The following is a 16787-nucleotide window of genomic DNA, read 5'->3' as shown; positions in this document are numbered from 1 at the left end:
TGATGCCCTTAAAATTCAGACGCATTCAGACCCATATACTTTGGGTATAACTTCAAGTCTTGTCACTATGAAGTGAAAACCAGTCCCAATAACCTTGTTTATATATATCGAGCATAATTCTTAGACTTGTTGTTGTATCTCCAGGTAATCGAACACAATGACACGGTGACAAGGTCCTTACATCTGGAATTTATTCGCATTTCGAGAAATTTAATACGTCTTGACAAAAGAAATCCTTTTGAGATGCGGAGATATCATGCAAATACAGCATCAATTCGAGATACATATATTAGGAAAGATCCATGTAGAATTGATAGGATCACAATGCGCACAAATCAGCTTTAGACGAAAATCTTCGTCTGTAACATCAGATGACGGAATAAACCATCTGATTTACTTGTTTCACAGAAAAAATAATTAACTATACAGTTCAGTTTTATTAGCTACAATTTCAGGAAATTCCTGATGCTACAGCATCATTTGGAGAATCGTAGTTCTTACAAATCAGAATGGGGAAAATTCATGGAAGTTCCAGCAATTCGAACTTATAGAAAAATGCACGAAGGCATACAGAATAACCAGAATAACTACTCCCAAATGTTTCCTAATCTCTCAGTTGATGTCCCGAAATATTGGTTGGATGAACATGATTCAACCATGTTTCTTTTGGATTAGACAATTTCCCAGATTTTTTCTAATCTTACAGTTGATGTCCCAAAATATTGGTTGGATGAACATGATTCATTCAAGTTTCTTTTGAATTGGACAAATTTCCACATCATTCTCTAATTGTTACTTCTATGAAATGAATTCGTCGTACATTCATTTTAAAGTTCTTTACAAAACGACCTCCTGCAATTAAGCTAAAGCATACATATTTGCCCACCACTCACACACAGAAATGACAATCTCCGATAACTGAGTTTAAGTGGAAGAAGAGGGTGACAAGCAGAAGTACTAGCAGCAGAATATTGGAGGTTGCTGACTTGAATGTTTACAAAGCTTGACTTGAACTTGTTTTGATTTTTCTTCATTCTTTTCTTAGCTATTGAAGATAGAATTTCAAGGCATAATAGAAGAAAAAAAGAACAACAATAAAACAATGCCATAACACCGCTATAAAGTGTTATAATTATAACAGAAATTTGAGATTTAAAATATAATTAAACTATTTAAAATAAATTGTTTTTTTCTTTTTCTTTTCAAAGCACAACAAAACTAGCTTTAATAAACCAGCTGTTTGCCAACCTTAACTGTATGACGTAGGTTGTTGTTTTTTGTTTTTGTGTCTGGGGCTTGAAACAAACGAACATACTTGAAAAGTACAGCAGTACAAAAAAGGTTTTTGCAAAACCCCATACACAATATGAAGATAAAAACAACAACATATACGAAGTAAGAAAGCAAAATCAATGTTGATGTTGCTTTGTATTATATTTATGAAAACGTGGCAGCAGAAAAAGGCATATACATACATATGTATATGTATAAAACAAACAACACCAAAAAAGCCAAAAATATTAATAATGAAAATAAAATTTGAAAAAAATGGAGTGCATATGTGTAAGCTAGAAGAAAACTAAATATGATGTTGCTTTTGGGGAGTACCAGAGGCTACAATATACATACAAAATTTTGACAATTGAGTGAGTGAATTGAACTGAGTGGTGAGTTCAAAAAGGTGGGGGAGATACTGTGTGTATGTATACAGAGATACATATGTACATGCCAAAGCTAAAGTGTAGATGAGTGTGTGTAATTGTACATTTTTGTTAAATGAAAAACATTAAATTTGAAAATAAAGTTGCAATAACAGATGTGTAAAAGAGTTTATTTGAACTTAAAGTGTCTACTAGCAACAACTGAATAATGTTCCTATATATAAAACTTTAAGTTCTAGGCTGCAATTGATATCTAAGAGATAAATTATACTCCGATCACCGGTTATTTTAAATTCTCAAATCAAATATTTCGATTACGTTTACGCATTGAGTTAAGCAACAATAAAAAACAGGTAATCCAACAAAAACGTGTATCGTAAGAAAAAGAAGAAGCAGTTCCATTTCGTTTCAATGTTTTACGAATATGTTTATTCTTAGTTACGATCGTATCTACGTTTTTGTAAATTGTTCTTCATCCAAAGTCGCCAAGCGTAGAAAATTTCGATTCAAATTAAAATGCATCCGGTAGGTTAATGTGCACCCGATTGATAGAATCGTAAAATTGATTCTTTCAGAAACATTGGCTTTTACACCTATTACTTCAGATATAACGTTACATCATTCCTTCAAGATTCCATTGATGAACAGTTTGTTCAGGGAGTAAACATTGAAAGTGTATTGCCTGAGTCATATATGAAGTTGACTTCTAGACGGAACAAAAAAGTTATCATTTGTATCGGTCGGATCGCAGTTCGGACAGCTTTTAAAAATATTCATAGCATTTACATCAATTAGCAATGTCGTACGTGGAAATCACAAGTCGTTCACCAGAAATATCTTAGGACGATAACAGTTATACAAAGCTTTGAAGAAAGTTGATAGTGATCTTATTGACTTGCATTTAAACGACATTTTTAGCAGATGTCGTACATGCAAATCACTCACCATTTTCGATTAGTTCTGGTGCAACTTCTTAGTCGTTATAGAAACCAGTAAAATATGAAAGAAGTTTTGCCCAAAGCGAGGTCTATCTTACAAGGGACAGTTTAAGAAATTTTTAGCTTGTAGGTCTGAGACAACACACCATCCGATAGGTTTCTTTAGAGGAATGAAATACGTCGGTATTGAATGAATAATGATCGAAGTATGTACTCTCTCTCTCTGTCATTATACCAATAAGACTTTGGACATTCATGGAAATACTGAGCTTGTGTTACAGAGAAACCTTTAACCTTAATTGAAGTCGATATTTTTATGAAATTTCTCTTAATCTCCATATGATTTAAGACCAGCCAGACCTTGGACATTTATGAAAATACTTGACTCGTCATATAGCAACATTTAATCATTAAGCCAAGTCTAATCAAAGTCTAAGTTTTTATGAAACTTCTCCAAAATGTTTAGGAGAAATCGAGCCCCAGTTAAATGGTGAAACCTTCTTGCGACACTGAGTAGAAGAGAAGCATTTAGTCGTTGAAATTTTGGGCAAAGAGTTGGTTTATTTATTCCTCTCCGAGCATGTTCTTTAAAGAAATTCAACATGTCGGTGACACATTGAAACATTGAAGTAGTAACACCCAAAGAAAATACTTGGCTTGTCATACCGAGAAACCTTACCATCTTTTTTAATGGCGGCATTTAATTTATCTTTAGCCAAGTTAAATCGTCTAATTACGTTCAAAGTTTTTGTGAAACTTCTCCAAAATATAAGAGGTCAAATTCGAATAATTCCGAAAAATTCGTGAGATTATTCTAAATTTAAGAAACCCCTTTCAAAGATTACAACTGAAATGTTCATATTGAGGAAAAAGACGGAAGTATTCCTAAAGTATGGTATAACGGAGTCTCATCGATTCTACTTGATAGTTCGCGCGTAGTGAACCACCACGTAAAACCAACCAACCATTCCTTAAATATCTATATGGAAACCTATACTGCTGATCAATAAATATGATATTCCATGAATCCGAGATATTTACGCCAATGGCAATGTATTAGAAAAGGGCTTTTGATCTTTAGACACTACTCTCACTTCACAAAATATATCATTACACTCTTTTATTAAGATTGTTGTTTTTTGTTTTATTTAGGTTTCATGTGTGTTGTACTCATCATGTGTATATTTTTTGTTGTTGTTATTTCTAACATGTGAATTTTGTTGTTGCTGTTTGTGTGTAAAGATTGCGAGTACGAGTACAAAACAGTACTTGTTTTTTTTTCTTATCTATAATAGTATTAGTATTATGTGTATGTATGTTATGTATATGCGGTGTATGTATATAAAAATTTTGCCGGTTCTGCGCGTTGCAATAATGTATATATATTTTTTTTGCTTAAATTATACAAACGTTTATAAAAAGTAAATTTTTTTAACTTTTTTTTTGCATTTATTTTGATTTTTAATTTTTTTTATTTATACATCATATTTCTTTATTAATATAGTTGTTGTTTTTGTTATTATTTTGTGTGTTATTTTTTATTATTACTAATAATGGCGCTTTAATATTGCAGTACGTAGAATTTGTCTAACGTGTGTTTGTGTGTGTGTCTGTGTGTATGTGTGAAACTTAAGTTTCAACTAGAGTACAGTATAGAAATTTATTTTATTTTTTGTTTTCTTTTTGCTGTTATGTCATACATTTATTATTTTGTTGTTAGAATTTTTGTTTTTGTTTTTTTACATTAATTTTATTTTAGATTTGTTTTATTTTTACGTTTATTTTATTTTTTAAAATTACACTCACTGAAGGGTTTCATTTTCTTAAGTACAAACACTTGATATGTTTTTATTTGTGCAACGCTAAACGATTCAGAAAAACGCATACGTTTATTTTATTTCTTAAACCTTAAAATGTGTTAATTGTTTTCAACACCTTGTTTTTTTTTTTTTTTTTTGTTTGTTGCACAAAATAAAATGTTTTGGTCAATGATTTTTCTCCAAATAATTACTAATTATTTACAATTTAATTTGATTTTTATGTAAACAGAAAAAAAACAGCGTTTTAAAAATATTGTTGCACTTCATTGACATTTAAAAATGTTCGGAATACCTATATGAATGTTTATGATTTATATGTGTTTTGAATGAGAGACTTTTTAAAAAGGGGTTTTATCGAGTTAGCTTAAATGACATTTGTGCAGTGATAGGTTCCTTTTCAACTTCCAGCTTAACCACCTAATATAGAACGGCCCAGGATGGATGATCGCAACATCCATATATATTATGTGCTTTGATCTGCGTTATAAATTCGATCGATTAAAGCATCAGCTTCAAATCATTATATTTGAGATTTAAATCAGGAAAGCATTTAATATAATTAAATCCAGAAATCACATTTTTATGTCGAAATTAAAAGCTATTCATAGAAATCTACAACGGGTAGAATGATCGGTTATCAAACTGATCGTAAGTTTGAGAATAAAAAGCTCAATATCTATTATTTGTCTTGGAAATAATGTGCTTTGATCTGTGCTGTCAATCATCAACTGAGGAAATTAATTAGCATTAGTTGGAGAGTAGATTTGACTTTTTATATGAACTTTAAAGAACATGGCTTAATTTCTATATTTTCTAAAAGACTACGGCTCAAGTTGTAAAATTGTGGACGTGAAGTTAACTCTTGACATCCATACTTGTTTAAATCATACCTCATATTGTGTTGTCTTCTATTGACATCCCCAGCAGTTCGACAAAGAGTCAATACATCCGAAAAAACAGTGATATCCATTTACGTTTAACCATCTGGGTAGCTCTATTTCGTCACGGATGTACTCTTTGTATAATAGGGGGAAGACAATAGTCACTTTAATGTCCCCTTAACCTGGTCTCCGGTAGGTTAATGGTTAGTGTTCTAGTCTGGTAGACCGGAGGTGGTGGGTTCGATTCTCACCTGGGGCACTGGTTAAGGAGCGCACAATAGGCCCGATAGAGGCCTATGTGTATTTTTTCGGATTTCAAACTAACTAATTAACTAATGTTTCCTTTGTAAGCGAAAAAGTGACATTTGTAAAACAAATTTAAGCTTTTTGCTGTCTCTTTGTAGTGTGATGGGGTGATGATGGACTTCATTGTATCACATGTTAAAATAGCAAGTTACCTTGACGCTTGGTGGCTAGTTGTAAACCTAAATATGTATTAAGTTAAATAGGTAGTTCCGAACTATCCGACCTAACTGCTGGATTCATACATCTTCATTCATCAAATTTATTTCGTGAGATTAATAATAATATTTTGGAAAAGGAGTAACGTATTTCTCCGATATCTAGCCTTGATCGAAACCTATAATCACTTTAATTTAAAACAATCCACGTGATTTACTGCTGATCATATAATATGATATTTCATAAAGCATTTTCGATATATTTACGCCAATTGCAGTTCACTTTAATTCTGAAGAAAAAGAAAATTATCTTATCTTGAATAATGACACAGGGCGATTAGGTGGTAAATAGAAATCTTGTTGGTTTAGTTGTTGTTTCGACTGAAAAACCAGTCGTCTGAACCTTAGGAACAAAATTTATTCACGAAATTGAAAGATATTAAAAATCTTTCTTTAAAATATGACCGCTAAAGTCGTCTCTAGTGATTTCATAAGCTACAAAAATTATTGAAGTTTCTTACAAAGCAACACTTCACTTTTTAATATTATTCCTTACAGAATAAGAACAAATCAAAAAGTATAACGCATTTCAAACGAATTTAAAAAAATTAACCACCATTTCTTTATATGTTAGGAAACAATAAAAAAAAGGGAACGCCGAGTCTAGTTTCAATATAATAAAACCAAAATACGGATGATTTGTAAGACGTTTTAGTCATTGTAAAAAACAAAAAGAAACAAACCCTTAATCCTTTTCTGAAATTACTGCAATAGCGCAGTAAAATAATAAAAAGAAAAACGGCAGAAAAGAAATACTAGATGAAAAGAATAAAATAAATATTAAAGTAGACTAAAGAACAGAATTTTGCCAACAGCACTCGTCGACAATTATATGGTTTTTGAAATGAAAAAAAAAATGGAAAAACCATAAAAACACACCCCTAACTAGAGATGGTTGTATTTACTTACAGTCTAGTGTAGTTTACTTGCTGCTATTAACGTGCGTAGTAATTTATGATGTTTAAGAAGGTTTCAGTAATGAACAAAAAGATTCTACTTTTAGTCCTTATAAACAGTCTAAGAGTTAGAGTTAATGTCATTATTTTTTTAAACAATAAGGAAACCTGCTCGAAAACATTATCATCATACGGGTTCTAATAAAACAGAAAAATGCTAGAAATTTTCAGGGTTGGAAAATTAAGTATGTATTTGAAATTTTTGTAATATTTATGTTGACCTATTTAGGGGCTAACAAAAGTATGCATGATAACTTCATTTTTTTTTACTTTATTAAAAACCTGATAAGAAATAATCGGTATTTAGTTTATTTTGTTAAAAATTAGCTGCTTTTTAAACTCTCTTTCTCACCACCGCAAATAATTGAATAGAGAAAAGTTGAGAAGAGACTCTCAGCTAATAGAAAAATTGATTAGAGAAGCAACATTGTTAAAGGTGAATGAAGGTGCTTGTCAATGATGATCTTGGTGAGTGATCATTATATGTATATACAAAGTTTTTGAAAAAAACACTCTTCTACTATATTTTAGTTAAAGCATTTTAATTAAAAATAATAATAATTTTTAAGTACATACATACTAGCTCACATACATATACTTAAATAAAATTATTTTGTTTTTCTTTTTAAATCAAGGTTAAAATTTTAAATAAACTAAAAAAAAAGAAAGAAATAATTTTGCGTTTTACTTTGTCAATTATTTTGAAGAATAAAAAAACCACGCGTATTTATTTTTGTATTTTATCAAAAATAAATAAAAAATTAAAAGTATTTAAACAAAAAAAAAAACATGTTTTCTTTTAGTTTTATGTTGTATGCGCTTACACAAGAAGCTTGAGGGAAAAGAAACCCTCAACACAATACACGGAGCGGGGAGCATAAAAGAAATACAGTTATTATATTGTGATAAGAAATTTTGTATTTTTTTAACAGAGAAAAAACCATGTGGTTGTTTTGGTTGATTAACATAAACTTTAAAATATCTGCTGGCAAATTAAAAATAAAGGGAAGAACTCAAAGAAATTGTACAATAAAAGAGAATAGATAAAAAAGCATGGGTTTATGGAAAATATTTTTTCTTACTGAAAAGGATTATCGTTATTATGTAGACATTATTACTTAGGTTTGGTTTCATCCTTCTTTTAAACATTTACAATCTATGTACTATAGAACCCTGATCGGCAAAGAGTTTTCTTGAACTCTTTAATCTCGTATGTATGCGTTTACATTAAAAAAAAAAAAAACGATAAAAACCAATAAGATAGTAAAATAGGGAAAGATTTCAATGTTTCTTTTACTTTTTTCAAGTTTTCTTTATCATATTTTTCATAAATTTCAATCAAATTTTACAAATCAGATATCGAATCGGTGGTATTCATTATCGTTATACCTATCTTCTAAAGAGTTGCCAGATCGCGTATGAATGAGCTATACAGTATTTCGAAACATTTCTCCTATTATTATCATTTTTCTTACTGCCGGTCCACATTAGGAAACTTTTTTTTGAGAAACTTTTGATTTTGCGTGAGAGAAAAACAGAAAGAATATCCATTCATCTCTCACGTGGAACGGAGTTTCCCTTACTCGGAAACTTTATTTGTTTTGTTATTCTTCTCAGTCGTACAACAACAAATCAATACAATTAACATGTACCTATGTATTTTCTAAAACAAAAGTTTCTATGTGTGAACATTAATTAAGGAAACTTCAAAAGAAAAGAAAAAATATCTCAACAAAAATTTCCAAGTGTGGACCAGGTCTTACAAAGTAACTAAATTAAGCAGCCAGTTTAGTGGCTGCTTAAGTGTCACAACTTCTAACTGCTACGATCTCGTTAAAATATGATTAATAATTTGTTATAATATTTTCCAGATTTGACATTAGATATATAACACTCTAATCTCAAATCTGGAAGATGTTATCCTTTCCAGAGAATTCAGATTACTCTGAACCGTTAAATTAATAATCTGATTTCTTACAATATAAATCAGATGTCTAGGCGTGTGATGATACATTAAGATTCGAGAAGGAATTTAAAAATCTTTAAATTTAAATTTTCTTTAAATAATTAACACTTTTAAATTGCAATAAATAATATAATAATATGGAAGGACTTTCTCATTAAAAACTAAAAATCTCCTAAATGGACCAATTTATCAATTTTCCTCCCTCAAAGGAGAGTTTATCTAATATTTTTCTTAACATTCATCAATTTTAATTGAGTTCTTAAAATTTGTTGTTGTAGCAGCGACATTTGTCGGTGCGGTTAGGTTGACAATCCTTGGTCGTTGAACTCTGAGTCGTTCTTGTGCGAAGCACCGATTGTAGTGGGAACGTCTTAACATTTGTTAATAATGTCGTTTATTTTATTAAAATTCACTATTTTCTATATGGACATTGGTACATATTCATTTTATTCCCCAATTCCAAAACCTTATTGTCCTACAACATTTGCCTTTTCTTTTCTTACTTGGCAACTCTAACTAATTTTCTTTTGTTTACAATTTTTTTCATTTCGCAACATTTTCTTTTCCACTTTTATTTATAAATATGTTGTTTTTTTTACTTACTTTTCACGATGCAATAAGCATATACGATCCTTGGCCACTTTTAATTTTTTAGCAATAATTTTCTTGAGATTTTCCACCGTAATCTGAGGATCTACAGACACACTAAAATTGCCACCAGTTGTTGTGCTAATATTAAGATTAATTGGCGCCATTTGTGAGGATGATGACGACGACGACGACGACGAAGAGGTGGAAGAAGAAGCTGTAACTGCTGCTGAACCTGATGATGAGGATGATGCTAAGTTTGATAAAGTAGCAGCATTACTAGTAGAAATAGATGAAGTGGTGGTGGTGGTGTTGTTGTTGTTTGAAGATTGATGACCAAACAAGGTATTGTTGTTAAGGGACGACGACAATGTATTATGGTTGGAGTTTAAATTGCTGCTGCAGCCACCTCTATTATCCAAAGATGTTATTGTTGTTGCTGCTGTTTTTGTTGTAGTTATTGTGGATGTTGATGATGGACCACACCCTAGTGAATTATTAAGTTGATTTTTAGTTGGAGTAGTTAAAGAAGAAGTAGTTTGATGATGAGGCTTTTGCAAAATTTGCTGCTCTAGTTGTTGTTGCTGCTGGTGATGATGATTAGCTTCACTAGAGGCTGTTGCTGTATTATTATTACTGCCTGCTGCTAATGCTGTCGTTGTTGTTGTGCCTCCAGAGCCCCTACTACTAGAGCTAGATGAGGCAGAGGATGTAGAAGAAGAGTCTGTTGATTTTTCCATTTTTTATAAATTTTTGTTTAGTTAATTTTTTCACTTTTTCTGTTTGATTTTTAAATTCTTTGTAACAATTTTTATTTTTTTAATTTTTTACTATTTCTCAAATTTTCATTTATTCTTTTAAAACAAATTCACTTAAAACAGAAAAGAAAACACTTTATTTATTATTTAATTTGTTTTATGTTTAATTGTTTTATTTTTAAATTTCGTTTTTGTTTCTTCTTTTTTTTTTTGGTACGTAATCAATCGATTTCCCCACACCTTACAATTTGTATTTTTTCTGTTTTTCAATATGTTTTTTGTTGCTGTTTTTTCTTATTAAGATTTTATTGAGCGTATGTTTGTTTTGTCGTACGTATGTGTGTATGTATGTAAAAACGAGATGTTACAAACAATAACAACAATAAGGTTTGAATTTAACAGAGTGCTGGTGGTGGTGGAAAGAGAGTTGCTATAGTTATGAGAAGCTTAGCAGAAGCACACTTTTTTATCTACACAATCACTAAAATTTAGTATGTGTTTGTTGTTGTTTTTTAAATATTTTTTATTTTCTCTGTTAAATGAGAAACAATGTTGTATTTATGGTGTTTTTTTATAAGTTAACGGTGTTCAATCAATAATAGAAAAAAATAACAATAAGAAACCGCACAAAAATCTTGTCACTGTTGTTGTTGCTATATTCACTACACAATTTTAAAATAAAACAACAAAACCACACTTCTCCTATGTAAAAAATAAAATACAGCAAGAGAGCGTTATCTAGTCAAAAATCACTGTTAACAAAAAGCATAAAAAGAGAGAGCAGCAGAGTTTTAGAAATTTTTTTTGATTACGTCTAAGTTTTTTTTTCTTATTTAATTAAATTCAAAAAAGCAACATAAATTTTATTTAATTTTTTATTGCAAAATCACTTTTTTATTAATAAATATTTTGTTTAACAGACACTTGTTTTTCTTATTCTTTTTTTTAAACAAGTTGTTTTTTTCTCCGTTAATTAAAAATGGTTGAATTTTTTGATGCTATTTTTTTACACTGTTGTTGTAATCCACTTTAATAGATAAAATTTTTTAGGGGAAGAGAGAAAGAAAACACACCGGATTCTTTTTTATCTAAAATATTTATCTTTCTGGTAAGTAGCCAACGAGCAAAAATTTACAACCGTACGCACTGACGACCAGCGAGTGACTGATGAAACTTGAATGATGGACGCTGTTTGGACTGGTTTGTTTAGTTGTGTGTGTGTGGTAACTACTCAGCTTGTTTTATTTGCCGGCGTTCGCGTTGACTGCAAAACATAACGTCAGCAGAGAGAGGTAGATAAACAAACACAACTCACTCTCACTCTCCTTCCTCTCTCAAACACATCGTTTACCACAGTGATGGGAGAGTAGTTTTGCGCTATTAAACAACAGTGCAGGTTGGTATACAAATTGGGTAAAAATTGGGATATTTTTTATTTTTAACGGGGACCGACTGACGACTGAGGGAGAGTTTCTTAAAAATCGAGAAATAAAGTCGACGAAAATAGTGGAAAAGTCCAGGACAAAAATTTTGAGAAAAAAATCGAAAGAAATCAAAAATATTCGAAAAGTTTGAAAATCGAAAAAAGTCGAAAAGTCAGTCATTTTTTATAAAAAAGTCGACTTTTTCATAAAATAAATGCAAAATTAAATATGAAAAAAGTCAGTCGAAAGAAAGAAAAATCGAAATCAATTGGCGAAATGTTTGTTGCAAATGCCGGGATCATAACAAAAATAGTAATAATTTTAATTAATAAAAACACTACTCCTGACAAAAACAAAGTTATTTTTGAAAAATATCAAATAATATGCAAAAGCATTTTTGTCCTAAAAAATGTTGTGTTGGTAGTTTGCGCTCGCCTCCTCCCCTCAAGAGTTTGAAGAAAATCGGTCTTAACATACGAAAAACAACATCATCCCATTACAAACAAAATAATTAATATAACTAACATACTCACTCATAATACTCATATTTTTCAATTACCTACCCATCATCCATCATTATTCATTTTATTCATATTTTTTATATTTTTTTCGTTTTTCAAATTTTCGGGTATTATTTTCGTTTTTAGGAGATTTTTGATTTTTTTTTAGGGGAAAAAAACTAAGAACAGTCTGGTAACCCTAACTTTGTCTTAACATAAAGTTCCTCTGCTAACTTAACAGAGCAAGGTTCTGTTAACTTAATAAAGAAACTCTCTTAATTAAAATTCTTCTCTCTTTCAATGTTAACAGCAGAGAGAAAAATAATTTAAGAAGTGATTTTTGTAGTTAGTTCTTAGTTCTTAAACGGTTTAAAATTTTTTTAGGATAAAAACGATGAGTCGTTCGGTTTAAACCAATTAAATTGGGCGGGTCACCACATGGTCGCACCGAATAAAAAGAGGCCTACCGAATAAATGGCTGCCCTTTTATTTTTGTACCCACTTACAACATACACACCACGACGGGTGGGTAAAGTGGAAAAAAAAGGGAAGGCGGGGAGGGGAACTCCGCCCGCCCCCCCTTTCTCTTTTTTTAATTTTTTTTCTCTTAAAAAATAATTTCTCTCTTAAAAATGAGTGGTGAGTTTTGGAAATTCACCTCACTTGGTGTGGTGTATTTTGGATACTCACCACACTTAATGTGGTGAATTTCGGAAACTCACCACACCTAATGTGGTGAATTTCGGAAACTCACCACAAAAACCGTTATTCGTATGAAATCTGCATTATCGACCCAAAAACTATACACATGAAAACTACTGTTATATCGACAAACTGTATTACCAGTGGTGAGTTTGCACTGTATTACCAGTGGTGAGTTTGCACTGTATTACCAGTGGTGAGTTTTTACTGCCAGTGGTGAGTCTATACATTTACTGTATTATCAGTTGTGAATTAATGTCTTACCCCGTGTACTGCATTGCCGTTATTATAAAATATGCGGAAAAAACTGCGTTGCCTTAAGCCGGCCGAAAAATATCTATAAAAAAGACGCCGCCGAATGTATGAGGCGACGGCTTTAAAAATTCGTCATACTAATATTTCTAATATTTTTTGATACAATAATAATTACTCTCTCTCTCTCTCACGAAGGCGAAACAATGAAATAAACTAATGAAATAAACTCAAATTTCATATATATATATATATATATATATATATATATATATATATATATATATATATATATATATATATATATATATATATATATATATATATATATTATATATATTATATATATATATATATATATTATATATATATATATATATTATATATTATATATATATATATCTATATATATATACATATATATATATATATATATATATTGTATATATATATATATATATTATATATATATATATATATATATATATATATATATATATATATATATATAATATATATATATTATATATATTATATATATATATATATATATATATATATATATATATATATATGTTTAAAAGGTATCGTGGGAAGGGTCCTGTAAATTTATTAATTTGTCCGATGCTTGCGTTATTATTTGTCCGATTGATTGCGTTAGTTAAACTTTAGTTTCTAGTCAAAATCTCAAACTTCTAACTATTTTTTTTATACTTATTCGGTAGTAAGGATCAATGCGGACCGGTCATCACTATAGGTTAATATAAGATAGATTTCTCGTGAATTTAAAAATAAAAATATATCTTCAAGAAATAATGACATTAATGGAGAAAACAAAGAAAACAAATTTCCCACAGACACTTTCTTTAAAAAAAATATTTTTTTTATTCCCTCGGATATTATTAAAATACTTGAAAATTTAGCCGGCTAGTTAGTTAGTGTGTTCTGGTAGATTGGTGGTTGTTGGGTTCATTTTCCACCTGAGGTAATAGTTAACAAGCGCACAACAGGCCTGGTAGAGGCCTAGGTGTATTTTTTTCTTTCAAAGCAACACTAACTCTAGCCGCTTAACAATCGAATTTTAGCTGACGCCGACATTTTTAGTGTCAACCGGCGTCGTTAATATTTATCGTCGCAGGGCTATAATGGTGGTAATTGAAGATTCAACAAAATTCGCCAATTCCTCCTTAGAAGCATCAGTAAAAATGGCAAATATATTAAATAATTCTGCCAAAAATGATGCCACCAACACCACCACTAATAACAGCAGCAGCACAACAACTACGACATTGGAAAACAAACCCATCTTTCCGCGTCTCTATAATAAAATCGTTCTGACTTTGGAAAACAGTTTGATACCCGAAGCAAAATTGGATCAAACACCATCACATTTGGATGGTTTGGATGCTGAAACAGAAAAGGATTTACGTATACTGGGATGTGAACTAATACAGACGGCAGGAATTTTGCTGAAACTGCCACAAGTTGCAATGGCCACTGGCCAGGTGATATTTCAGCGATTCTTCTATTCGAAGAGTTTTGTAAGGCACAATATGGAAACAGTGGCCATGAGTTGTGTTTGTTTGGCCTCGAAGATTGAGGAGGCGCCACGTAGGATACGTGATGTTATAAACGTTTTCCACCACATCAAGCAGGTGCGCGGACAAAAGTGAGTAAATTTTCTGTGCATTTCATTTGTAAATTTATTAATTTTAATATTTATTGTTCCCTTTCTGTTTACGACAGGCAGGGTCGTTTGCTAATTGTAAGTGAATGAATGGGAGAACAAATTTAGTAATTCATGTGATTCTTATTTGAAAACATTCTTTGTTCCTGGTAAAATACTTGCAAAGCACAAAAACGTGGATGTTTATTTTAAAGACTTTGTTGTTGTAACATCTAAAATTTGGCACTGGCACGGTGTCGGTGTCCGGGTTATGTCACGTTTCGATGTAGATAGATAGATAGATAGATAGATAGATAGATAGATAGATAGATAGATAGATAGATCGATAGATAGATAGATAGATAGATAGATAGATAGATAGATAGATAGATAGATAGATAGATAGATAGATAGATAGATAGATAGATAGATAGTTAGATAGATAGATAGATAGATAGATAGATAGATAGATAGATAGATAGATAGATAGATAGATAGATAGATATATAGATATATAGATATATAGATAGATAGATAGATAGATAGATAGATAGATAGATAGATAGATAGAAGATAGATAGATAGATAGATAGATAGATAGATAGATAGATAGATAGATAGATAGATAGATAGATAGATAGATAGAAAGATAGATAGTTAGGTAAATATATAGATTAACCAAATGATGTTTATAAAAGGATCATTTGGAATCACTGTTAACCTAAAATTCGTATTCATTATGTTAATTTAACTCCAAGTGCAAGTTAACCTATATTTTTGGCCATTGTGCGTTAAATTTTATGTGTTTAATATCCATACATCAATTCCTCCCACCTTTTTATTTTGTAGGGAAATCACCGCTATGATACTGGATCAATATTATACCAACCTTAAGACACAAGTTATCAAAGCAGAACGTCGTGTTCTCAAAGAGTTGGGCTTTTGTGTGCATGTCAAGCATCCCCATAAGCTGATTGTGATGTACCTTCAAGTGTTAAAATATGAAAAACACGAGCAGCTGATGCAAATGTCATGGAATTTTATGAACGATTCACTGCGTACCGATGTTTTTATGCGTTACAATCCTGAGACCATAGCCTGTGCTTGTATATATCTAAGTGCTCGTAAACTCTCCATACCTTTACCTTCACAACCACATCCCTGGTATGGTATATTTCAGGTGCCAGAAGATGATATAATAGATATTTGCTATCGTGTCATGGAATTGTATACTCGCGGTAAACCTAATGTGGATAAATTAGAGGAAGCGGTAGAGGAGCTTAAGAAACGCTATATGGAATCGAGAAATAAGACCAAGGAAAATAACACTCCCCCGGCCGTAACAGCAGTAGATCGTAATAATGGTTCTCATAATGCTTGGGGTGGTTTTATACAGCGTACTATCCCCTTACCATTGCCGAATGAGAAATCACCCAGTAAGGATTCCCGCTCTAGATCGAGATCACGTTCTAGAGATTCTAGAAGAACGGCACGTTCTAGATCGCGTACTAGATCAAGATCACGTTCTAACTCTGTCAATCGTTATAAGAAATCACGACGTGATCGTGAACGGGAAAGAGATCGTGAGCGCTCTAGATCTCGAACACCACCTCCTTCTAAGAATAAGAAAAAATCCAGGCATTATTCGAGATCACCCTCAAGTTCACCACATTCCAAGCATCGTAAAAGGTAACTATAACTTTTTCTTTGTATGTCGATTTATTATTATTTATTTTATTTATGTTTCTTTTTAGGAAACCTTCTCGTGATCGCCACACGGATAAATATTTAGACAATAGACGTGATAAATACCAGGACAAGTATCAAGACAAACGTCCCATGCATCATCATCATAACTCATCTTCATCCAATAGTAATAAACATTATCGTGGTCACAATTCATCGCATCGCGGTTCACATCGTGATAATTCTCATGATTCTAGACATCGTAAACGATGACTTTTTTAGAAGAGTGTAAATTGTATTTAATCAATTTATGTTATATACTATATTTGGATCATTTTTCATGTATGTTTGATGTTAAGCTAATACTTCTACTACTACTGTAAACAAATAAAGAAATTTATAAATATTTACAATAATCCTTTAGAGAGTTTTTTTCTATTGTAAGTTATAGTCATTTATTGTACGTAC

General features: G+C 31.0%; 2 protein-coding genes across 2 annotated transcripts in view; one reads left to right on the top strand and one right to left on the bottom strand.

The window, feature by feature from the left end:
- The window catches only part of LOC111679461 (midnolin homolog), a 103008-nt gene extending 91759 nt beyond the window's left edge, over nt 1–11249 (bottom strand). Inside the window, exon 1 of the mRNA XM_046946596.1 lies at nt 9347–11249. Within this exon, the coding sequence (XP_046802552.1) occupies nt 9347–10071 (725 nt within the window). The 5' untranslated portion in view covers nt 10072–11249. The remainder of the gene's footprint in view (nt 1–9346) is intronic.
- A 2832-nt stretch (nt 11250–14081) lies between these two features.
- LOC111679459 (cyclin-L1) lies at nt 14082–16729 on the top strand. Its single transcript, XM_023441030.2, has 3 exons — nt 14082–14636; nt 15483–16322; nt 16388–16729. Exons 1-3 carry the CDS (start codon nt 14113–14115, stop codon nt 16590–16592), a joined length of 1569 nt encoding a protein of 522 aa, XP_023296798.2. The 5' UTR covers nt 14082–14112; the 3' UTR covers nt 16593–16729.
- Nucleotides 16730–16787: the final 58 nt, after the last annotated feature.

This window comes from Lucilia cuprina, chromosome 3, assembly GCF_022045245.1.
Source record: "Lucilia cuprina isolate Lc7/37 chromosome 3, ASM2204524v1, whole genome shotgun sequence".
Classification (NCBI taxonomy): Eukaryota; Metazoa; Arthropoda; class Insecta; order Diptera; family Calliphoridae; genus Lucilia; species Lucilia cuprina.
Note: the sequence above shows the minus strand (reverse complement) of the source record. Positions and strands in the feature narration are given on the sequence as shown.